Below are 24,771 nucleotides of genomic sequence, written 5' to 3' on the forward strand. Positions count from 1 at the left end.
TCTTCGATAATAATTATTATTTTTGGTAGAGGTTGTCGGTAGGGGTGAAAATCGACTTTGTTGGCACAATTTTTGGACAAAACCAACGCCGACAGATGTCTAAAAAAATAAAAGAGGCACCGACCGTAACCGGTCGATGGAGAGGAGAAAATCGATCGAGATGATTCTCGATCGGCGTCGGTTCTCACGATTATCTACTGAGAGAATAATGAGATAGAGAGAGAGAGAGAGAGAGAGTTGCAGAGATAGAATTTGGGAGAAGAGGCTGGGGAAGAAGAAGACTAATCTCGAAACGACGCTGTTTCACTTAAGTTTAAGTGGAACAACATCGTTTCAAACTTTTTTTTTTTCTTACGTTCTTAATAAAACGATGTCATTCTACTTAAATTTAAATGGAATAGCGTCGTTTTGATAAGGATATATTAAAAAAAATGTTTTATTATATTGGTAAGTTCAGTGGTCTGGTCCAGTTTCAAGCTAGAACCGAACTGCTGAACGTCAGTTTCTTCAAATTGCCACCGCATGAGGACCGATTCTCCATTAGTTCAGGCTGGTTCCTGACGCGGCCGATCAGTTTGCATTGGTGGCGGCCAGTGGCGTTGATTTATGTACAATTCTAATTCCCAACGATGATAATAAAGATGAATTTTGAATCCAAACGACACCTTAAGCTAATCATTACATCTCTATCAAAAAAAAAAAAAAAAAACTTTATACAGAAAAGGCTAATCAATGCATAGTCATGCAGTGGAAATAAAGCTGTATTTTCACTCCATCACAAAATTTCACTCGAAACGATAGTTCTAGTTATGATATAAGTATTGCGTAATTTTTTAAAATAATTATATGACATTTGTAAGTTGCTTATGTTATAATTGTATATAGTATTATTTTATTAATTTTATTATTATTATTTACTTAGAAGATAAAAAGAAATTGCCAATCACAGGCAAAAAAAAATAAATACGAATTTATATTAAAAATAATTAATTTTATAATAATTAATTTTATTATTTTTTAAAATAATTATATGACACTCGTTGAGTATTTTATAACTGTACGTAATGTTATTTTATTATGGATAATGCTGGAGCTCCCACTGGAGCTCCCGTTGGGGGCTCCCGCTGGAGCTCCAATGTATTTTATCATGTGTATTTTTTAATTCTTTTTTTTATATAGATATTTTTAATGATTTTAAATATTTTTAAAAAATAAAAAAATTTATAATATTATTAAATAATACTTGCTTAATCACGAAGTAAAATATAAAATATTTTTTTATGATTTTTTTATTTTATTTTGTGATTAAGAAAGTATTTTTTAATAACTTTTTTTTTACTTCTTGATTAAGAAAGTGTTTTTAATGATGTTCTAAATTTATTTTATTTTTTAAAAAATATTATATTAAAAACAACTTAAAAAAAAACACATATAATATATGCCTACAGCCTCCAGCAGGAGCCCCAACAGGAGCTGTAGCACGATCCTTTTATTATTATTATTATTTTAGAAGACAAAAAAAAAAAAAAAACATTCGCCAATCACCGGCGAACATACGACGCCGTTACAATAGTATTTGATTAGTTTCCACGAAACAAATAAATCAGTCCTTTTCTTTTTTCTCTGACGTTTCCCGTTTTTCCACTCGGATACGATTCTTCTGTAAGCCTCGTCCTTCCATTATCATCGCCGGCAAGCTCGTCCGAATCCCCAATCGGATCCCGCCGGAATATTCCAACTTTCCCCCCATCCGGTCACCCGATCCGAGTGAATATTCGAATCGGCGGCTCAATTGGCGCAGACATACACCTATTCATTCGTTTATCGTAATTTAGTTGTTTATATAATATTTGTTATCAATAATTATCGATGTCATTATTGTTGTCGATGGAGGATTGTGCCAGCGACGAGGAAAATTATTGCTCCGATCGGGATTCGCTCGACGGCATCGAGAACGAGGAGCCTGAGTTTCAGTGTGCCCCTCCCAAGGGTTCCACAACTAAGGTATCCCTTTCTTTTTAAAAAAAAAAAAGGTTCTTGAAACATCAAAACTCGGTATTTTCATTTTTTTCTGTTTTTCCTTCTAAAGGGCGAGTTTTTATGCCAGTTTTGGTTCGGTTTGTACGGTCTGCGGGATTTTTTTTAATGTGTCGGACCGGTAATTGCTGATGTTCGGGCTATATCGATCATAGTAGTGTGGATTTTGTTTGAAATTCTGAAGCTTGATTTTTTTTTTTGGGGGTGGGTTGAAATTGCTCTAATTATACTCTGATAAAAGTCTCATTTTCCTGGGTATGTTTATGTTTTCATTTTTGCTTTTCCATTGTACATGGTATTCTGGATGTTTTCTTTTGAAGTTTTTGCAGCTAGTTGCACCTAAAACATTGGAAATATTTATGTTTTTTTTTTGTCAAATTCTCAATATGACGGGTCAAAACTCTTTGAAGGAGCTAATAGAAATTTTATTAGTTTCATTGAGTTATGAACTAACTAGGAAATTAGCCATGTTTTCTTGTCTTCATGCTCTTTTAGTCAAGGAATTTATTTTAAAAGTTGCCATATTTATCTGAAGATTTTTGCATTCGCAGGTAATTACAAAAGAATCTCTTTTGGCCGCACAGGTAAAAAAAAATTATCTTATAGATCTATTTTCCGAAAGATATATTCTTATTAAGGTTTTATAGTATTGATTCTTTTGAGTTGGGATGCATTGATGTAGAGGGAGGATTTGCGTAATGTAATGGAAATGCTATCTCTGAGGGAGCATCATGCCAGGACTTTACTTATTCATTACCGCTGGGATGTTGAGAGGTTGGTTGCAGTGCTTGTAGAGAAAGGGAAGGCTTGCTTATTTGCTGAAGCAGGTGTTACAGTGGTCGAGCATCAAGATCTTGATTCATCGCTGCATTCCATAGTAATGTGTGACATTTGCATGGAGGGTGTACCTGGTGGTGAGGCTACAAGAGTGGACTGTGGTCACTGTTTTTGCAACAACTGTAAGCACCCTACCTTTTATTTGCATATCTTGTGTGATGGTGTAGTTTGTTCTGAATTTGTATAGTCTTTGTTATATTTGCTGAATTATCTAATTGAGTTTTACTCTATGCATAGGAGTTTTTGGAGGGGGGATGTGATGAGAGGATTAGGGACGAGGATAAATTTAATGCCCTCCCTTATCATGTTTGAATGTTTTAACAAATTATAGAAGGGCTCAGGGGAATAGGTATCACTCCCCTTGTTTGGTTGTAGAATGGAAAGGATATTGTATTGTGCAAATTGAAAACAGGGAGAGATGAATGGCAAGTGTTTGTTGGTAAGTTGCTGAAATATTAATAAGTTATTAAGGCTAAAAAGGTGAGCATTGAATTATTCAATAATATTCTCTCCCTTCAAATTTTCCCAGTTGTGTGAAGCAAAGAAAAGGGGAAAAGGTCTTGCGGTTTATTTTGATTCCAAAGAGCTCCAATGGTAGCTTTAACTGGTTTTTTTGAAGTATAAGTTATAACTGATACATGTCTTTTGTATATACTGGGCTAGGCCTATTCTTGGAGTAATATAATTTGTTTACTTATAAAAAAAAAGTTATAACCGATACATGGTTTGGGCTTTGCTGTGGGTCGTTACTCTTCCCCTCTCCTTTCCTCTGCTCTCCCTTTATCCAAACATGCCCTTGTCTACTTGTTGAAGAGTTGTAATACTTCAATGTGTTAGCATGCTGGGTTTTATGGATGTCTCCTATGTGGTTATACTTGATGGTTGTGTTATCATGAGTTTTTATTAGTTATTGTCCTCCACATTGCAATAATTATTGTAGATTTAATTTTTTATGGTGATGTTTCATCTTTTTAGGTTGGACGGAGCATTTTATGGTGAAGATAAATGAGGGTCAGAGTAGGCGCATTAGGTGCATGGCACATAAATGCAATTCAATTTGTGATGAAGCCGTTGTTAGAAATCTAGTCAGTAAAAGGCATCCCGATATGGCAGAGAAGTTTGATCGTTTTCTTCTTGAGTCATATATTGAAGATAATAAGAGAGTTAAATGGTGCCCAAGTGCTCCACATTGTGGGAATGCAATACGCATTGAGGATGACGAGTTTTGTGAGGTAGAATGTTCTTGTGGTTTGCAGTTTTGTTTCAGTTGCTTATCAGAAGCACACTCGCCGTGTTCATGTGTAATGTGGCAGCTTTGGGTCAAGAAGTGCCGTGATGAATCAGAGACAGTTAATTGGATAACAGCTCATACACAGCCTTGTCCAAAGTGTCACAAACCTGTAGAGAAGAATGGTGGTTGCAACCTTGTGAGCTGTATCTGTGGCCAAGCATTTTGGTGAGGGCTCTTTTCTTTCCCGCTGTTGTTAAAATATCTGACTATGTATAGCTTAAGGTGACTGACTTAATTTGGTTATATGGTCAAATAGGAATGAATCCCTTTGCTTCTTGATGTTGGTTTGGGTTCATATGGTCATCATCTCTTCTACCTGTCATTTGTTTTTTGCTTTGTCACCCATCTTATGAAAACCTTTATCATTTTGACTACACTCTCTCTCTAGAGCTTGTAATTTTCTTCAGTGACATTGACTGGGAGGTTTTATGCTAGGGTTGGTTGGATAAATTTTTTCCTTCTCTCCCCCAGCCCCCAATATACACACACACACACAAACACAAACACAAATACACCAAATTCCCACCGCATTTGGTCTTTCCTTAGTTATTGATATGTCTCTTTATTAATGCTGATGCAATTTTGTGCTTTCCTGCTTTCTTTTTTATGCAGTTGGCTATGTGGCGGAGCCACTGGCCGAGATCATACTTGGTCAAGTATAACTGGCCACAGTTGTGGTCGCTTCAAAGTAGAAGGAGAGAAAAAATCAGAACGTGCAAAGCGGGATCACTATCGATATATACACTATTATAACCGCTACAGAGCTCACACAGACTCTTTCAAGCAAGAAAGTAAATTGAAAGAGACCATACAAGAGAGGGTGTCAATTACAGAAGAGAGAGATTCAAGGCTAAGAGATTTTAGCTGGGTAAATAATGGGCTCTACAGGCTTTTCAGATCCAGGCGTGTTCTTTCATATTCATACCCATTTGCATTTTATATGTTTGGAGATGAGCTGTTCAAGGATGAGATGACGAAGGAAGAAAGTGAAATAAAACAGCATTTATTTGAGGATCAGCAGCAGCAGCTTGAGGCAAACGTTGAGAAACTTTCCAAGATTTTGGAGGAGCCCTTTGATCAGTATAGTGAGGATAAAGTTATGGAGATAAGGATGCAAGTCATTAACCTGTCAGTGATCACAGATACTCTTTGTCACAAATTGTGAGTATCCGCATTGCTGTCACAAAAGCTTTGATTATATGAGACTTTTGAAACTCATGCATTTATAAATCTCTTCCAGGTATGAGTGCATTGAAAATGATTTGTTGGGTTCTCTCCAATTTGGTAACCACAATATAGCTCCTTACAAATCAAAGGGCATTGAGAGGGCATCAGAACTTACTGCTTGCTGGAAATCCAATAATAGGGACAACTATCTACCTTCGGACCGCGAGGCTAGCGGTAAAATGGATTAGATATTCTTTTCTGACCTTTTTGTTATCCTTATAATATGTACTTAGAGACAAATAGGAACTGTATGGGACATCTAATCATCACTTAGAGTAATTGTGGCACCTTCCCATTCTATATTGCTACTGTTAAATGGTGTTTACTGATATAAAAGTTATTGTTATCGTCAAATGGTGTGATCTGTTGCTAGAAATCATTGCTTGTCATCTGTAGTATTCTTAACCATAGCATCTGTTATATCTTTGACGCGAGCCCTTCTAATAGGTTTATCAGAAACTTGATATGTGACTATGGATTTTCGCTGATGGTTGCATTTATCAGAAACTTGGTATGTCACAAACGCTCTTTCAGTTTCAGTAAATTGTTTCTTTTCTGATCTCCCTTTATTATTTCATTGTAGAAAAAGGTTTGTTTCCTTAAAAACTTCTTTCTAATTATGTGAGTTAAGAAAAAATGCAGGCCGCCTAATTTCTCCTCTTACCACGTCGATCTTTAGCCTTGCTTTATTTAATCATGACAGTCATATATGCATAGTGGTCGGACATAACTTATAAGTTAATCTGGACAAAACAATAATTTTGCTCCGACTTTAGTGGAATTCTGTAGACTTGACAAGGTTTATCATGATTTTTGACATCCATGCCCAAGTACTCAGAACTTTGTGACGATTTATTCTGCAGGAAATGTTCTGGTGACTAATTCTATTTAAATGCACTGATAAGTCTGATATGGTCTTATTTTCCTCTATTTTGCTAGAGTTGATGAATTATTATTGGGATGATAAACTACCATCCTTATTTGAGAAAAAGAAAAAATTACTGACAAACTTATGTACAGTTATGGTTAAAATTTGTAAGATTGGGTTTATATGTCCAAATTTGTTGGATTCATATAATGTGATATTCAAAAGCTTGGGTATGGAACCTTCGTTTTTTTTTTAATCATAACATATATTAAGGATTTTTTCTGATACTTCAACTGTTTGGTGGGACAGCAGAATCTGATCGACCTTCAGGCTCTGGTTGTTCTGATGAGAGCGGATGCTCTTCCAGGAAGCGTGCTAGAAAGGATGGCGTTGGAGGTGGCCTTTTTGATCTAAACATGCCAGCAGAGGTCATCGACAGGAACTGAATGTGATAGTTGTAGGCTGCATTTAAATCCAACAGGTGTACAGCTCTAACATAAGCCCATGTTACTTCAATGGGATTGATCATTTCTCGATCATAACACCCAAGAACTTAAAACTTTATCGCATTATCCCCACATTTTTGGCTTGTGCTTCATGAATATCTTTTCTTGTGATTTTCTCGAAGAGAAATTTGGGAGATCCAGCTTGTACCTGCATCTTTCCTTTTCCTCTTTTCAAGATCCAAAATTGTATATAGCCTTATACAGGGCTTTTGTGGGCGATAGATATGTAAATTCATCTACATGAATTCTTGAGGAACCCTCTTATACATCCTCATCTGCGATATTTTCATAGTTTTGGATGCTGTAAGTAAAGGCAATTTTGCTGAATCTGTTATTTTATGCTTAGTTTAAACAGTATTCTTTCTGTCTGTTCCATGGTTTGCATAAATAAAGGAAATAAATCAGTTTGGCTTCGTAGAATATTATAGGTCTACTGTGAGATTCCGTGTGGAACTGCTTTTTGAGGTTTAGTGGTCGAGTTTAGCCGATGGAGACAGATGAGGTCCTGAACTTCTCAGAGTTGTCATCTTATGTTTGCTTTTTTATCTGTTCTACACATGTAATGTGAAAGATTGAAGATTGAAGATTTTGAATTTGATTACGGTATTTCACTGTAAATTCTACGTCCTTTTTGTGTGAGGAAGATAACTCGGCTGTGTGTATTATCTTAACAATGTTAAAAAGAGGATGAACAATTCCTCTCGATTTATTAGTTTGAACCATAAGCTCCGAAAGAAACTGCGGGATTTCTCAATTTGGGAAGAGGGGGGAGGGGGGGACCGTGACAGAGGAGTCCAAATCAACAGCCCAGGCGGCTCTGGATTTGGATTGGCTTGGCTTGGTGCAATTTTTGTTTTTGTTTTGGAGTTAAGATATCTTTTTTGGGTGCAATGTCGCTGTTTTTACTTTTTAATATATTTTTTACTATTTTGTTGTGGTGGATACATATTGTTAATTTATTGGTGATGAAAAATAAAGAAAGAAAACATAAAAGAAAATGAATTTAGTTCACAACTAAAAAACAAAAGAAATAAAAAAGGAAGAATTTAGTTCCCACATACGTAGTTTGGGTTGTCAAAAGAAAAAATATAATCTTTCACACATTAGATTTTTAAAAGATCATTTTGTTGTGACCACTAACAGTGTTGACCCCCCAAAACTAATTAGGAAAGAAACCGAGTGGGAAATCTGCTGAGAGTGAAAGAGACACGTTCACTTCAAATTTAAATCTTTTGGATTTACTCGCCCCTCTCCAAAAAAAAACTCTTGGATTTGAAACAGTGACAGTTCCGTAAAACTACACGCAGAGCATTAAGAGAGAGCGATGGAGGAAGAGGGAATTGGGTTAGTGATGGCAAGAACCACATAACTTCGTTTCAGAATCAGCAATTGCATCCACATGGCAGCCGCTACTCCAAACAATGGGCCCGAGCCAGAAGATGGAGATGGAGACAAAGAAGGAGAAGAAGAAGAAATGGAGATGCTTTTGAACATTTCCGACGCCCTCGAATCCCTTGAGACCCAGCTCTCTTCCTTGCAGGTTTTTTATTTTTTATTTTTGCCTCAAACTTCCCTTTTATTGGTTATAGTTTTATGTCAAAAACCCTAAATTTGGATTCCATCCCCCGGAGGCAAACGGGGTTAGAGGGATTCCACTCAGATGTCACACCACAACTGACCCTTACTAGGAGATGGGTGGAGGTGCCATCGGGCAAAAGGGCCGTTGCCCGTAATTTGGAGTGCTTAGTTTTGAGGTTGCTCTAATTTTTGTGGTGAACTTGTTTGATAATTGTGGCTTAGGGTGCGTGTGAAATGGGGTTAAAGAATGTCTTATGGTTTGTCTTAGTACTAATACTACTCTTTCCTGGTCTCTATATCTGCTCTAGCTAATTGTCCACACTTTTCAAGTGTGATTTCTATGTTATGAATGGTCATGCCCAAGGGCATATCGGTTGATCAATCAAAACCTCTTCCCAAACTATACAAGTTCTTTCTATAGAGCAAAGCTTCAACAAGTAGAAGCTTCCTGGCAAAGCTTCAAACACAAAGGTTGGGCTGTTCTTGCTGCTTGATATTTTCAAAACTAATTTTAACATTGAGGAATGCTTTCAAATAATGCTTCCCAGCAGTTGTATTCAGATACTTCAGAGTGATAGGAGAGGTAATTATACCAAGTATTGTAACTGTTAGAAAGCACATTGGAATTACCTCAAGCACTGTTTATTGAGTTGCTGTCGCTCCACAAGTTTATCCAGTTTAGCAAACCTCAAGCATCTCCTCTTAGTAGCAAAGTATACTACTAGAGTAATACTCAACACATCCACAACCTAAATACTGTTTTAAGAAAGAACAAAGAGAAAAAGATTTCACTATTTAGAATGCTACCAAGAATAAACTAAGGGGGTTTGCCCACGTGGGCGCCCCTCCATCTAATATCTCCCACTCGCACACAGTGGACATAACCCCATGTCTGCATTTTTCTAATGTTTTCAATTGTGTTCATACAAGTAAATAGTTCGTGTGACCACCAAACACATTTATAAAATAAAGGTGGGAATATTACACCAAATCTCTCCCTGAGAAGACTAACATAGTAACATCCCTAATGTGTCTTGTCATGTTTTAGACTCATTCGATCGCATTAGATCAAGCATTTTCGAACTCTTTTGAGTTTAAAAAACTCAGAACAATGCTTGACTACCTTCAAATCATTTCAATGTGTTCACAATCTTAGTCGCTACCAATGTGTAGCATCATAGTTCGACGTCGGCAAACACTATTGAAAATACGATCTCGAATAGTCTTTCCTTTGCCTTCATGTCATTTAACTTTGGTTGAACTGCTTTTCCAGCAATGCCTCTTTAGGCCATATCAATCATGGCCATAGATAGCATGCCAAAGTAGCAGACATCACAATCTTCATCTTATGACATAGTCAAAAGTAAATAAATGACACTTAAAAATATGAGACTCGCACAGTGAGAAAGAAGGGAACCATTTACTCACTTACTCATTCGGTTGAATAAGCACATGTAGCATGAAGACATGCTACGGTGGATTTTTCTTCCTCAAAGAGCATATGTCTACATCAACACCCCGTACAAATCTTAGTCTAGCCGTTCCTTAAGCGTCTAATCCGAGTTCCTCCATTTGCTCGTCTCCAAGGCGTCAAAGAGGATTTCGCATCTAGCTAACCACAGGCTACATGAATTGTGGGGTTACCCATGCATGATCCTTTCAATAGACCTCATCTTAGCTTCCAATAAGGCGACATATCTTTGTATCAACCTACTTATCCCTTTAGATAAGTACTTAGGGACACAATGTCTCATCTCTAATCGCTACTCAAGCGCCAGAGGTTATTGCTCGTGTGAGTGAGCCGATTTAGGCCTATTGACATATCTTGTGTGTGTGTGTATAAAAAACAATACGATAAAGACAAGAACTGAATCATATTGCATTAATATCCCAAAAGAAAGTTTACATCTTAATGTCAATTAAAACACAAATTACATTTTCAATTTTCGCAGTTCTAGATTCCTAACATGAGCCTCAAAAACTTTTCTTACCATAGGCTTTGTCAATGGATCAACAACTATGCAACTCGTAGAAAGGTATTTTAGGACTACTTCCTTTTGCACTATCATGTCTCTAATGTAGTGATATCTGATATCTATGTGTTTGGTTCTTCTTTGATATTTTGAGTCCTTAGAATATGCGAAAGCTGCCATGCTATCGCATAATAATTTCACTGGATTTGAAGTATCCGTGCCAATGTCTAAATGCTTGAGGAACCTCTATAACCAAATAACTTCTTGAATTGCTGCTGAACAAGCTATGTATTATATCTCCATAGCGGATAAGGCTATACAAGGTTATTTCTTGCTGTTCCATGTAATGACGCCATTATTGAATAGAAAGACATACTCAGTGGTTGATTTGCACTCATCTAGTTCACTACCTTAATCAGCATCGTTGTAACCTCTCAGTTGCAAATCTGAACCTTGATAGCACAATACATAATTTGCAGTTCCCTTGTGATATCTTATAATCCCCTTGACTGCATTTCAGTGAGTTAGTTCGGGGTTAGATTGAAATTTACTCATCAAGCCAACTGCATAGCATATGTCTGGTCGAGTACACATCATTGCATACATCAGGTTACCCATAGCATTAGCATAAGGGACACGAGTCATCTTTTCCATTTTTCTTTGAGTCTTAGGACACATCTTTTTGGACAAGCTCTCGTTTCTTGCAATAGGGGTGTCAAATGAGTTTACATTCACTCATTTGGAAGTGCTCGAGAATTTTTTTTATGTAAGTTTGTTGGGACAAACATATAAGTTTTTTTGATCTCTATCTCTGTAGATCTTAACTCCCAAAATGTATTTTGTCTCACCCATATTCTTTATCTCAAAATTGAGGGATAACTACTCTTTTTGGCGACTATCAACCATTTGTCATTTCCAGCCAATAGTATGTCGTCAACATACAATGACAATATAATGAAACTCTTCTTGGACCTTTTAACATAGACACAATGGTTTTTCATGATTATCGTAAACCCATTCGAGAGAATGATTCGATGAAATTTGAGATACTATTGTCTAGATGATTGCTTTAGGTCATATATAGATCGTTTGAGCTTGCACACCTTGCGCTCTTGACCTTTGACCACAAAGCCTATGGGTTAATCCATATAGATCTCCTCATCTAGTTCTCTATTGAGAAATGTTGTTTTAACATCCATCTGATAGAGTTCTAAATCCATGCATGTTACTGTAGCTAGAATCAGGCGAATTGAGGCAAATCTCGCCACTGGTAAAAAAGTTTCCTCATAGTCTATATCCTCATGTTTGGGTATATCCTTTCGCCATTATGCGAGTTTTGTACCTTTCTATTGATCCATCCGACTTGTACTTCACCTTTAGGACCCATTTGTTCCCAATAGCCTTGCACCCTAATGGTAGATCTACTAGATCCCAGTCTTGGTTTGTCCTCATAGACTCTATCTCATCTTTTAGTGCTTCCATCCACTTTTCTTTAGTAGAAGATGAGAGAGCCTCATGAATTGTCCTAGGCTCATCATCATTTTGCGGAGCTACCATAAAAGCTTCATTTTCAATCTCAAACCGATGATGGGGAACATTTTCACGCGTGCTTTTACGCGGCTGAGGTTATTGTGGTTGATATACAAGTAGTGTGCTTCCACTTACAAGTCACTTTCACAATTTGTAGGAGATTGATGAATTTCTTTTTCATTCTTAACTAAACCTCTTGGAGCACCTTTCTCTTGATCCACAATCTCATAGAGTCCCAAACTCTTATCAACCTCACCCCTATTTGGAAACTCATATTCTATAAAATCCACATCTCGTTACTCAATCTCAGTAATAGTTCTATTAGATTATTCACCTATGAGCACATATCCTTTTGAGTATTCTGAGTACCTTATAAATATACATTTATTTTCTCTATGACCTAACTTCACATATTTATGAGAAACATTGTGAACAAAACCCGTAGAATTCTATGGCCACAAGTTACTCACATTGGATTTCTCGCTGGTCTATAGTTTATATGGGGTGGAAGATACTGATTTGGATGGCACTTGGTTAAAAATGTAGGCAGTAGTCAAAAGTACATCCTCCTATAAAGAAATTGGTAGGTTTGCTTGCGCCATCATTGACCTAACCATCTCTAGCAGTGTTCAATTTCTCCTTTCTATCACGCCATTTTGTTGTGGCATACTTGACATTGTCAATTGTCTTTTAATTCCTTTTTTATCAAAGTGCATTTTAAATTGTTCAGAGAGATATTCTCATTCTTAGTCAGTTCTTAGAGTTTTTAAGCTCTTGTCTAACTGATTCTCTACCATTCTGAGATATCACCTAAAGCATTTCAATGCTTCTGACTTATGAGAGACTAAGTAGATATGACCATAACGTGAAAAATCATCTATAAATATGATGAAGTAGACACCTCCATGTCTTGCCCTTACACATTGGGCCACAGATGTCTAAGTGAACTAATGACAATGGAAAAGATGCCCTAGTGGCTTTTCCAAACAGTTTTTTCTTGGTTTTTCCTATAAGACAATGTTCACATATGAACAATATGACCTTAGCGAGATTGCCTATCAGACTTTCTCTAGGTAACCGAGTTATTCTTTCTTGCCCTATATGGTCAAGCCTAGCATGCCATTTATATGAATCTAAATTATCAGATGTAGAAAGAAAAACAATAGATTTATTCATATTTGAATAATTCATATCTAATATCATAAAACTATTTGATAAAAAAACATAACCATAAAAAACATTGCCCAAATAGAAGGAAACACCATTATTTTCGAATACAATCCAAAAATCAAGTCTTAACAAAATAACTACAGAAAGTAAATCTCATTAGATCTCGGGAGCGTATAGCACATTATGGAGAAATAGAGTACGACCACCTCGCAAGTCCAGCTTGTAGGTACCAAGTTCCAGCACCTCCACGCTAGCTTCATTCTCAACCTTGATATCACGACTCTTAGCTGGAATCCAGCGATACTCCACAAAACCAACTCGATCTCGTATTACGTGTTCGGTCACTCCTGAATCAACAGTCCACACATGATAAGAATGAACAACCATCACATGGCTAGTTATAAAAACAATGCGAGAAATGTTAGTGTACCTTCTTCGGCTCAGTGCGGTCACGAGCGAAGTGACATTTCTTTTTCGCAGTTTAAACACTTTAATTTTGACTTATTCTTCCCGCACTTGCCTCTCTTGCTGTGCTGAGAAGTTCTTGATACTTTCTTCACTTATCCAGCAGCTATACCTATTTTGGACTTCTTGCGCTTAGGCCTAGATGCCTTGCAAGAAATAGACTCAGCCATATAGGCCGAATGTTTGGGCCTAGCAGCCTCTAGGCACTCAGCCTCCAGCTCCAAGTGACGCGAGACATCATCAAAATCTTTGATATTCTCATTATGCGTCAAATTCTGGCTCATATTCTTCCAAGAATTCGGTAGTGAGTGTATCACTGCCTGGAATTGTTGTTCATCAGTCAGATTGTTTTCTGCCGTCTTAAGTTCGCGGATCATGGTTGATATAGATCTAAGATGATGCTTCATCGTGTGGTCAGAGCGCATCTTATAGGAGTCAAATCTCTTGGTCAATCCACATAACCTTGTGGTTGAAGTTCTCCCAAACTTCATTTTCAAAGCTTGCCACATGCTTTGGGTAGGGTTATAGGTTTCAAACTCACACATGAGATTATTGTACATGCTGCTCAACATGATTATGCGCGCATACTGGTTCTTCTTAGCCCATTCAGTATAGGCTAAATGATCTATCTTGTATTGGTACGAGTCCCCTTTCTCGGGCTTAGTAAGAAAGTGAGATAAGGCCTCCAAGACCTCTTGCTCATCTAAGACATATTGGATCTTGTGATATTAAATATCATAGTTCTCTCCATCCAATTTCTTCCATTTGTTTAAATCAGCAACTATACACTTGATGTTATTTCACTACAATACGCAAAAAAGGGATATTACACACCTAAGAAATCTGCTGCATCCATCTAAGTTAGAAAAAAAATAATACAAACATGTCGCAAGATCGAATAATTACTAGACTTCTTAATCATTTCTTGTGTCACAATGTCTAATTATTAATTTCTAACCTAATTTTGCGCAAATCTAAAAACAATATATATGGGAGATCAAAAGGAGTGTGCGCGCATAATCATGTTGAGCAGTATGCACAATGATCTCGTGTGAATTTGAAACTTATGACACTGCCCAAAACATGTGGCAAGCTTTGAAAATGAAGTTTGGGGAAACTTCAGCCACAAAGTTACATGGATTGACTATGAGATTCGACTCCTATAAGATGCGCTTTGACCACATGATGAAGCAGCATCTTAGGGCTATGTCGATCATGATCTGTGAACTTAAGACAACATAAAACAACCTGACTGATGAACAACAAGTCCAGGCAGTGATTTGCTCACTACCGAATTCTTGGAAGAATATGAGCCAGAATTTGACGATAATGAGAATATCAAAGATTTTGATGATATCTCGCGTCACTTGGAGCTGGAGACTGAGCGTCTAGAGGCTGTTAAGTCCAAACATTTGGCCTATATGGCTAAGTTTGGTTCGCACAAGACATCTAGGCCTAAGCGCAAGAAGTTCAAGATAGGGGTAGTTGCTAGATAAGTGAAGAAAGTATCAGGAACTTCTTAGCGCATTAAGAGAGGCAAGCGCAGGAAGAACAAGTCAAAATTAGAGTGTTTCAACTGCAGAAATAAATGTCATTTCACTCGTGATTGCACTAAGCTGAAGAATGTACACTGACATTTCTCGCATTGTTTATATAACTAGCCATGTGATGGTTATTTGGACTGTTGATTCATGAGTGACCAAACACGTAGCGCGAGATCGAGTTGGTTTTGTGGAGTATTGCTGGATTCTAGCTGAGAGTTGTGATATCAAGGTGGAGAATGGAGCTAGCGTGAAGGTGCCGAGACTTGGTACCTACAAGTTGGACTTGCGGGGTGGCTGCACTCTATTTCTCCACAATGTACGCTCCCGAGATCCGATGAGACTTACTTTCTGTAGTTATTTTGTTAAGACTTGATCTTCGGATTGTATTTGAAAATAATGATGTTTCCTTCTATTTGTGCAATATTTTTTATGGTTGTGCTTTTTTATCAGACGGTTTTATGATATTGAATATTGAATATTCAAATATGAATGAGTCTATTATTTTTCTTTCTGCATCTGATAATTTGGATTCATGTAAATGACATACTAGCTTGACCATATAGAGCAAGAAAGAATGACTCGGTTAGCTAAAGAAGGTCTGATAGGCAATCTCGTTAAGGTCATATTGCCCACATGTGAACATTGTCTTATGGGAAAAACTAAGAGAAAATCATTCGGAAAAGCCACTATGGCATCTTTTCTATTGCAATTAGTTCACTCAGACATCTGTGGTCCAATGAGTGTGAGGACAAGACACGGATATGTCTATTTTATCACATTTATAGATGATTTTTTACGTTATGATCATAACTACTTAGTCTGCTATAAGTCTGAAGCATTGGAGACTGGAGTGCTTTAAGCACGAAAACAGAATGGACTGTATGGCCCAAGCTCAGATCAGTTTTTTTTTTTTTAAATAAATAAATGGGCCGAATAACATTAAAACCGACTCACGGGTTAGTATCCAACATTACTGATTTATGCAAAATTAGTTGTCGCATAGGTGTTCTGGTTAAGAATTCTCAGAAAAGTACCCATATTAAATTAGTATCCGTGGCCTTGCTTGCTGTCAATGGGAAGTTCTTAGAAGTATTTGTGAGTGTATTTATCATCCCTTAGGTAGCATACTTGCTCGGCAGAAATTAGCCTCACATGTTTATTAGCTTTTCAAATTGTTGGCAGCAGTGATTCATGGATGCTCGATCTCTTCCACACCCTGCCCCTCATCATTTTCACACGGCTGAATATCCCTTCCTGAGCTGGCTTAGTGGATAACAGTTCAATTGATGCCAACATATGTCCGTTATATTGTCAAAGCTACAATAAAAGTTGTCATGAGCCGAACATGAGACCTTCTCCTTGGCAGGTTTACTAGCCTTACTGGATACAAGCTCATTTTACTCTAGAATATGTTCTTTTTATTATTAAATTTATGGTGAAAGTTCTCAGTCGTCCAATATGAGACCTCCATCAGTATAGTGAAAGGATATTTGTACAATGTAAACAAATGTGATTTTAATAAATTGATCTTGACAATTGTTTGGAATTTTAACCATTGTCTTTGATGCCTAGACTTTGCAACAACAACAACGATACGAAATAGAATTGGCCCTTGCTGAGATTGAAAACAGCCAAAAGATGTTACTTGATAAGCTCAAAGAGTACAAAGGGGAGGATTTGGAAGTCATACATGAAGCTTGTGCTTTTGCTTGTGAAACGGTAGAGCACAGCAATGATCTCCTGCTTCCTCCATTTCCAAGCCGCCCTCCAAAGAACTCCCTTTACCTAGAGAATGGCTACCTGCACAGTTCCCTTCGACATGTAAGTCTGTAGGAAATGGAACAATCACCAGTGATCCATCAAATGAAGTTAAGAACATCAGCAAACTAGAGAGAAATCAAAAGCTAAACGGGTCCCAAGGTTCAAGGAAAGGGTTGGGTTTTTCCATCAGTGCAGCAGGCAAGACGGTACTTACTCTTATTGGTGTGGTATCTGTATTAAGCTTGTCTGGTTTTGGGCATAATTTTGCGAAAAAAGATGCCCTTTTCAAAGTTTTTGGATGGTTTCAGCGACCAGCAGCCGAGGAAAGGAGATTTGATATTCGTTGTCCACCTGGAAGAGTCCTAGTGATGGAAAATGGGGAAGCTCGGTGTCTCATAAAACAGAGAGTTGAAGTGCCATTCTCATCAGTTGTTGCAGAACCGGATGTAAACTATGGGTGTGGTTAATTCAGTTTTCATTCGCCTTTTTGTGTATCACATTTCTTCGTGAAGTGGTGTATCGAGTTTTTCTTCAACGGCCTACGGTTGTCATCACTTCTTCTTATTAGCGATATGTGCTTTGGAAGACGCAAAATGCAGAATCCCCTATTTCCTAATCCAACGATTCTAGTCTTACACAAGCCAAATCCAGATGGTTTGCTTGAGAAAATCGCATTACCAACTCAGCCACACGTTTCATCTCTAATATGTCATTTAATTTAATTTTTTTATTTTATTGACACCCCAGGTGTCTGAGAACAAAGTCCTAACTAATCTTGAGGTTGCCCAGCTACTCCATTATCCCTGTGTTGAGTATTTCCATTTAATTTTAAAGATATAAAAATGCATCAATGATCTTATCCTATGGTGATTCGTTAAAACGAGAATGACAATTATTTATGTCACATACATTTTTTTTCTGTCACATGTGCTCTTATAATTTATAAATACCATCTTATAAAAGAGATACAAGAGAGACAGGGAAAGGTTGCAAATTACAAGTGATACATATACGCATTTACAAAACTGACAACAAATGTGCATTGCATGATTTGATCAGGGATTATGATGCTTACTTTCCCTCTTGGTATTTCTTGACAGAGAGTGAATTATGCAATGAATCTTCAACTCTTTCCCAACTTGACAAGTGTGAGCTTGATGGTGAGGCTGCAGTCTTGGGATTTAGATCTTCAATCTCTGTGATTACTCTAACAAAAATATAGTTTTCAGTTATTAGAAGGAAATGTGCACCTCATAGACGCAGGGTCTGAATGAGCTAGTGCCAAACTAGCCTTGATGGCTAGTGCACACAAGTCTTGCAGAGAAAGTGGTACATGGGATTTGGAGAGTGGTAACAGGAAATAAATTTGTCCCAGCTGTAGCTCTTCATTTTTGGGGATGAGAGGGACGCTGGAGTTGATGTACATGGAATCTGAGCAGCAGAGGAAGCAGTTGGGATTGTGGGAGAGGATGCGTCCGGCTATGGTTGGGTGTCTGAACTCTTGGAGCTTTCCATCCAAGTCAATTAGCTTGGCTGTGGATGGCCAGAATGGGGCTATCCCACCTTTCCTTTCATATGCACCAGATGCACATATACCCATTTATAATTCTGTGTGTATGTGCGCGCGCGCGCGCTTTGGGACGATCGAGAGTGAGGATAATTGTCTGAATTTGAGAGTTATAAAGATGAGGAAAAGAAGCATGTGAAAAGAATGTTGTGGACTAATGATTGACCGTCCCACGACAACACAAGTGCGTAATCAACACTATTTCCTTCGCTCCAAATCATTTACGTCATGATATAATATTGGTTACGACGTACGTCAATAAATAGATTTTTTTTATAATCTTACATTAATAATTAATTAATTGGCTGATTGAGATGAGAGTAATTATATTGGTAACGGTGCGTTTGATGTCAATTTTTTGGGTAGGCGATGTTGATGGCGATGGAGCTTCAAGAGCATTGGTATTGATTTTATCAAAATTATTTTTAAAATTTGATGAAAAGTACATAATTTTTATAAATTTAAAACTTTCATAGTCATAACTATATATTGAATTAGTTATTGAATTCATTAAAATAATAATATAATATTATTTTTTTAATAAAAATATATTAATTTATTTTTTCATATTTTACAATTACACTAATCATATGTTAATTAATAATTGAATTTGATTCATACATTATTATTACAAGATGGTTGGAGATTAGACGTAAATGAAAAAAATTTTTAGAGATTAAAAATGAATAAAAAATAGATTTAATAAGTGAATAGTAACTTTTTAAATTTAAAGAAATCTAACTATTTATTGTAATTCAAAGTTTTTCACTTATTTATTTAATTAATCTAATGCAATTTTATTTTATTAAAATTTATTATCTTTTATATTTAATTAAATTTTTAATAAAGTCAATATCAATGCTTTAAATAGCCATTTAATAACTCTGGAACTCAAGACTAAGAGCATTCTCATTGGATTAGTTAAAAGTTAAATTCAATGAAAATTTAGCTATTAAGTTATAAAATAGTTCACATTGAAATAACTATATTCTAAATTGGAATATAATTACAGTAATATCTAAAATAATTTTCAAATTTGAAAGGAACTATTCATTCATCAAATCTATTTTATATTCTTTTTTTCTCTCTCTTTTTAATATCAATTATTTCTCTCTCCATTTCAAATGACAATTGAAAAAATATAATTAGAATACAATTACTAATTAATATATAATATTATGAATAGTAAAATATGATAAAATAAAATAAATTCATAATTAAAAAATTTTCAAAATTATTAATTATTCATTATTATATAATGAATAAATAAATAATTTAATGTGGAGATTTGATGTAAATAGTTAAAATTAAATTCATTTTATATTATTTTATTATTATATAATGAAAAAATAATTATTCTAATATAGAAATTTTTGTGAATATAATAGTTAAATATTAAATTTATTTTATATTTATTAAATTAACTAATCTAACGAGAGTGATCTAGGCTCAAAGGGATCATACATGTGTGTTCCAAAGTGATAAACTCAATCCAACACAAAAGAAAAGGCCATTCCGAAACACGAAAAACAAGTACGTATTCATAATAAACAAACAAAAAACCCAGAATGCTTCTTTTCAAGACTTAAGAGGCTGCCTGATGACAAATCCCGAGCCGCCAAGCGCTTCTCTTTTTTATATGACGTTGATGCCACTACGCCCCTAGCTAGCGTGCAGCGTGCTACACGTGCTTGACTTCTTTTATAATTAAGCACTGTAAGTTCGGTCTTCTATCTAGAAGAACTTCTGGCTAGCTTTCCGCAAGATTGTTGAGATAGATTAATTAAATGAGTTAAATAAAATATTATTTTTTAATATTATTATTATTAAAAAATTTAAAAAAATTAAATTATTTATTATATTTTATATAAAATTTTGATAAAATTATAAAAATAATGAAATGAGATAAATTGAGAGTATTTTTATATTTAAAGAGAAATGATACTTGCAGTCGTGAATGTGCAAGCGTCGTGCAGTCGCTTTGAAAAAAGTGAATAAATATAGGACTTACATAAAAAGAAATTAATTTTTTTATGAGTAGACTCCACTCTTTTTCAAAGCGACTGCATGACGTTTGCGCATTTCACGACTGTATGTAGCATAACTTATATTTAAATGGTGTGTAATCTTCTTCCTCACCTTTTGATTTTCCTCTATATATATATCATAAGCATCTTTTCTTATATTTTATGGACCGAGCTTCTTTCAACAAGATCGAGTTGAAGCTGATCTTGGACGTGATTCTGATTAATTTGGTGCTCAATATATCATAATTCATATGCTAACAACTTAAACTAGTAAATCTATTAAATTCTTAAAATTAGTTGTTGGATGGAAAAACCTGTCTTCTAATTTGTCTGAGAAAATTATAATTAACAATCTGATTCAGCAGCTCCTGTACTAGTACTGAAACAAATCAAATGCCAAACGCATGCAGTAGTACTACCGCAGAGATTTAACCTGCATTCTCCCAATTTAACTAAATATCAGTGCAATGAATTGTTTCAAGACCAATCCAATCCTAATTGAATTGACGCTCATCATAACGAAATTCATTTCATTGATACATAGACTTACCAATTCAACACAGATTTAAGATATTTCCTCGAATCATTGATAAAAAGAATTTTTTTTATTTGTTCCCGGAACTTAAACTTAATTATTCGAGAAAAACAATTTTCAATAACTTGTTGATCCCTATCTCTCTTCCCAAATTTTTAGATTTATCATTTTTTTTTTAACTTCCTAGATTAGTGTAAGATAGAAATATGTATATCTAATCTTAACAAAATGAATGAATCAATGAATGAAAGTATAAGAAATGAAGTTTAATTCCCCTTTCTGGTCTGTCCGACCAATCAATTAAGTTTTGGTTGGGGCGTGCAGCACTGAAGATGACAGAAGCCAAGAAGTTGTCCATTGTAGATGAGAATATTTTGAAGGGGCTGAATATTCGGGTTCGGTTGCCAAAGACTGTGAATGTTTGTTTGGTGAGTTGGTGTAAACCACAACCTCATTGCTATAAACTGAATGTAGATGGCTGCTGCATTGGAAATCCTGGAAGAATCGATGCAGGTGGAATTTGGAGAAATCATAAAGGGGAGCTTTGTATGGCTTTTTCACGCTAGCTTGGCCAAGGTACAAATAATTCTGTAGAAATTCAAGATTTGTTGCATGGATTACAGAGTTGTCGTAGGATGGGCATGGGGTGGTTGGAAATAGAGATGGACTCAAGGTTAGTTGTTGACTGGATTTCAAAAGCTAGATGTACGGTGTTTGGTATTTAGAGGATTTTTGGGAGGTGATCATGCAAATTTTGGCTCAAATTAATTATTCTATTCGGCATACATATAGAGAAGCGAATGATGTGGCAGATTTTTTGACTAAAAAGGGTGCGGATGGAGTGTTCCAGGAATGGACGGATTATGGGGGTATTCCTCATTATGTGAAGGGGCTCATGAAAACTAATAAGGTAAGTCTTCTTTATATAAGGGGAAATAGATTATGTTCGTAGTTGGGCTATTTGGAGAAGTGGTTTCTTTGGTAATTTATTGTTTGTAATTGTTGGATAATAAGGTTATTGTAATGAAGGTATTCCTCCGTCAAAAGTGAAAGTTTTATTCAATAAAGCTTGGATGTGCCGTCGTCCTTAAAAATAGAAAAAGAAAAAAAAGAAAAAAGCTAGCTAATTTCGTAATTAAATTATAATACGCGATGTTCTAGCTAGTTTCCCCTAAAGTAGTCTAAAAGATGTAATCAGTGTTAATTAGGCAAGCGACGTGGATGCTTATAATTAAGCCGTAATTGGTTGGTTTGGAGTAAGGTTACCCGGCCTGTGAGACTTATTCATGTCATGCAGAAAGAAATAAATGGACCATGACTGCATGTACTATGGATTAATTAGCCAAATTAAAGGCCAAAACCTGAATTCCTTCCTATTCAGCTCTTATAAATTAAGTGGTATATATTCAGTACTGAACTTATGTATGCTTAGATACATATATCCCTTATATTATCCAAATCTAAATGGGTGTACGTTGATCTTCAAAAGGAGTTTTGACGTACGTTAGTTTTGATCATTGTGCCTTTTGATTTTAGATAACAGTTTGGATTTGGTTTAATTCCTCAGAGTGTCGTGTGTGTGTGTATCTTAACTTCTCGATCTAGGCCAATTTGCTGGTCCTAAAATGGGAGGGGAACCTGGGATTTGTGATAAGTGAGCCAAGGCGCGTCATTTTCAAAGTATCGTCTATTCTCAGACAAAGGTACTAATTCCATTCTGACGAGAAGTAACTCATTGATCAGTTTGATTAACTTGGGTTTGAAATTCCTGTCAAAACTTTTGATAAATCTCCGAAAGATCATTTAATTTCCTTTCAAATTCCAAAAAATGTGTAGGGTAGAGCAGCCGCTGTATCTGAGAAGAGCATGTTCTTTCTTGAGTCGTCTCATATCAGATAATACACGCAACCAAAGTATCGAAGCGCCATAATTACATTTCACAAGAGAAATTATTTTGAGAAACTTGGCCTGGCATCATACATATATAACATTTTAGCTAGGTACGTACATATACATGTACAGGACCATTATCTACTATATTATACGTACCCTGATCATCCAGATCATTCACCAACATCAACAACAAACTAACCCCACGAACATATGCACCAAACATCGCGAAATCCCACACCGATTCAACCAAATTAGGACATGCATCATCCTCGTGACATCAAAGACCCTATAACACCAGCAATCAAAGCTGTCGGATCTCCCAGCACTGCTGATATAACAAATTGCAAGGCCAATCCAGCCATCTCACAACACTTTTCCACCTTACCCTTTCTCTTATGGTGGTGGCTCTGAAGCGTATTCTTAAGGCTAGGAATTCTTGTCTCCAAGTTCCTGCCTTTTCCACCTCCAACATAAATATCCGGCCAACTTTCCATGAGCATCTCCCTCACACAAGCCACGTGCAAATTGTATTTCTTGCACCTAGATCTATAGCTCCAGCTCCGCCCTTTCCGTCCACACTTGTGGCAAACTGCGCTCATCTTCTTATACAGATCGAGCTTGACTTCCCCATCGTCGAGCACCATAGGGAGCTTGGCGCAGCATGGATGGAGATCAAACTGGCACGCCTTGCAGTGGTACACGAAACCCGTTACGTTCTTTTCGCATGCATTGCAAAAGCGCGAGATATTGCCCGGCGGGCGAAGGAGGAACTGGAAGGAGCACTTCGTGTAGAAAGGGTGGTAGATGGTTGGGGAAGAAACCGCACAGTGCATGTGGAGATCGAAGTTGCAAATGGCACATTTGTAGCGCGAGCCTATGCCCACCTCCTTGCACCCATCACACTTGAAAGGAAATTCTGAGTACTCAAATTTGAGATTGTGTTGGGGGTGGCTGATGTGAGATATTTCATTGTATTTCATGGTTTTTGTGTGATCCCTGAAAAGCTAAGAACCACCCTGCACTAGAGGGCCGCGCGCTATCACTATGTTTAGATGGAGTGTGAGGCTATATATGCGTGCACTACAAGAAATCTCCAGCGAAAATGAATCTCCGGAAAAGGTGATTCCACTTGTAGTGGTGTGTGTGTCTGTGTGTTAAAGGGAGTAGCACTGTTGTGTTTAGAGTCATGATTAGGGGTGTAAATTCAAATCAAAAAATTAGAAAAGTGGATCGAACCGGACCAGTTTTACTGGTTTTGAATCAGTTTGGTCCGGAACCGGTTTTTAAAATGTTAAAACCGACCGGTTCCAGGATTTTTTGGACCGGACCGAACCGGACCAGACCGGTTGATTAAAAAAAATAAAAAATAATATTTTTATATATAAGTTTTATACAAAATATTTTATATATATTAAATATTAATATATATAAGTTTTATATATAATGTATAAGTATAAATTTTTATGTGAAATTTTATATATAACATATATATTTATATATGAAATAATTTCTTATTATAATATATAAATTATTACATAAAATATTAATACTAAATCACTAAAAGTTTATAACTAATACTAATATATAACTTATAACTATACCAATAGTCTAATATTAATACTATTATATAATCTAATATATTAATAAAAATATAAAATAGTTTTTTTTTAAATCAAATTTTTTTTTTTTATAAACAAATTTTTAATGACAAATTGTAAAATTTACATTTAAAAAAAACTGGAAAACCGGACCGGATCAGACCGGAAACCGGTAAAACCGGAAATACCAGTTTAGGAGGGTAACCGGTGCGTAATCGGTTTTGAAAAATACAAAACCGGTACATACCCGATTCGATCTTAAATTTTATCCAAAACCAGATCGAACCGGACCGGTTACATCCCTAATCATGGTTTATGTTAGATAAAGGGCGAGAACTGAAAAGTGGTTAGATGCCAAAATCAT

The 24,771-nt window shown here is 36.1% G+C and overlaps 3 protein-coding genes and 1 pseudogene across 6 annotated transcripts; 2 read left to right on the top strand and 2 right to left on the bottom strand.

Annotated features, from left to right (window-relative positions):
- The first annotated feature begins 1,605 nt into the window (after window positions 1–1,605).
- LOC108980613 (probable E3 ubiquitin-protein ligase ARI2) lies at window positions 1,606–7,179 on the top strand. 4 transcript variants are annotated; one of them, XM_018951588.2, is made up of 8 exons: window positions 1,621–2,004; window positions 2,589–2,621; window positions 2,720–2,996; window positions 3,850–4,330; window positions 4,778–5,326; window positions 5,406–5,566; window positions 5,840–5,903; window positions 6,573–6,685. In XM_018951588.2, the coding sequence occupies exons 1-7, from the start codon at window positions 1,870–1,872 to the stop codon at window positions 5,854–5,856; spliced, it is 1,653 nt and encodes a 550-aa protein (XP_018807133.2). In that variant the 5' UTR covers window positions 1,621–1,869; the 3' UTR covers window positions 5,857–5,903; window positions 6,573–6,685. The 4 variants fall into 4 exon arrangements, with proteins under 4 accessions (XP_018807132.2, XP_018807133.2, XP_018807134.2 ...); XM_018951589.2 differs by having other exon boundaries at window positions 6,570–6,676; XM_018951587.2 differs by lacking the exon at window positions 5,840–5,903 and having other exon boundaries at window positions 1,606–2,004; window positions 6,573–7,179.
- Window positions 7,180–8,090: 911 nt separating this feature from the next.
- Window positions 8,091–17,254, top strand: LOC108980612 (annotated as a pseudogene).
- A 604-nt stretch (window positions 17,255–17,858) lies between these two features.
- On the bottom strand, window positions 17,859–18,387 carry LOC108980611. The gene is made up of 2 exons (XM_035686249.1): window positions 18,038–18,387; window positions 17,859–17,994 (listed from the first exon to the last, which is right to left on the bottom strand). Exons 1-2 carry the CDS (start codon window positions 18,385–18,387, stop codon window positions 17,859–17,861), a joined length of 486 nt encoding a protein of 161 aa, XP_035542142.1.
- Window positions 18,388–22,833: 4,446 nt separating this feature from the next.
- On the bottom strand, window positions 22,834–23,841 carry LOC108980608. The gene has a single exon (XM_035686421.1). It carries the CDS (start codon window positions 23,787–23,789, stop codon window positions 23,073–23,075), a length of 717 nt encoding a protein of 238 aa, XP_035542314.1. The 5' UTR covers window positions 23,790–23,841; the 3' UTR covers window positions 22,834–23,072.
- Window positions 23,842–24,771: the final 930 nt, after the last annotated feature.

This window comes from Juglans regia, chromosome 16, assembly GCF_001411555.2.
Source record: "Juglans regia cultivar Chandler chromosome 16, Walnut 2.0, whole genome shotgun sequence".
Taxonomy (NCBI): Eukaryota; Viridiplantae; Streptophyta; class Magnoliopsida; order Fagales; family Juglandaceae; genus Juglans; species Juglans regia.

What these genes read in the sequence shown, in the direction of transcription:
- LOC108980611 (XM_035686249.1), bottom strand. Translation starts at nt 18,387, where the DNA reads ATGGGTATATGTGCATCTGGTGCATATGAAAGGAAAGGTGGGATAGCC. An exon ending in TCAGACCCTGCGTCTATGAG is followed by an intron (nt 17,995 to 18,037) that starts GTGCACATTTCC and finishes TATTTTTGTTAG; the next exon opens with AGTAATCACAGAGATTGAAG.
- LOC108980608 (XM_035686421.1), bottom strand. Translation starts at nt 23,789, where the DNA reads ATGAAATACAATGAAATATCTCACATCAGCCACCCCCAACACAATCTC.
- LOC108980613 (XM_018951586.2), top strand. Translation starts at nt 1,870, where the DNA reads ATGTCATTATTGTTGTCGATGGAGGATTGTGCCAGCGACGAGGAAAAT. An exon ending in AATCTCTTTTGGCCGCACAG is followed by an intron (nt 2,622 to 2,719) that starts GTAAAAAAAAAT and finishes GCATTGATGTAG; the next exon opens with AGGGAGGATTTGCGTAATGT. An exon ending in GATACTCTTTGTCACAAATT is followed by an intron (nt 5,327 to 5,405) that starts GTGAGTATCCGC and finishes AATCTCTTCCAG; the next exon opens with GTATGAGTGCATTGAAAATG.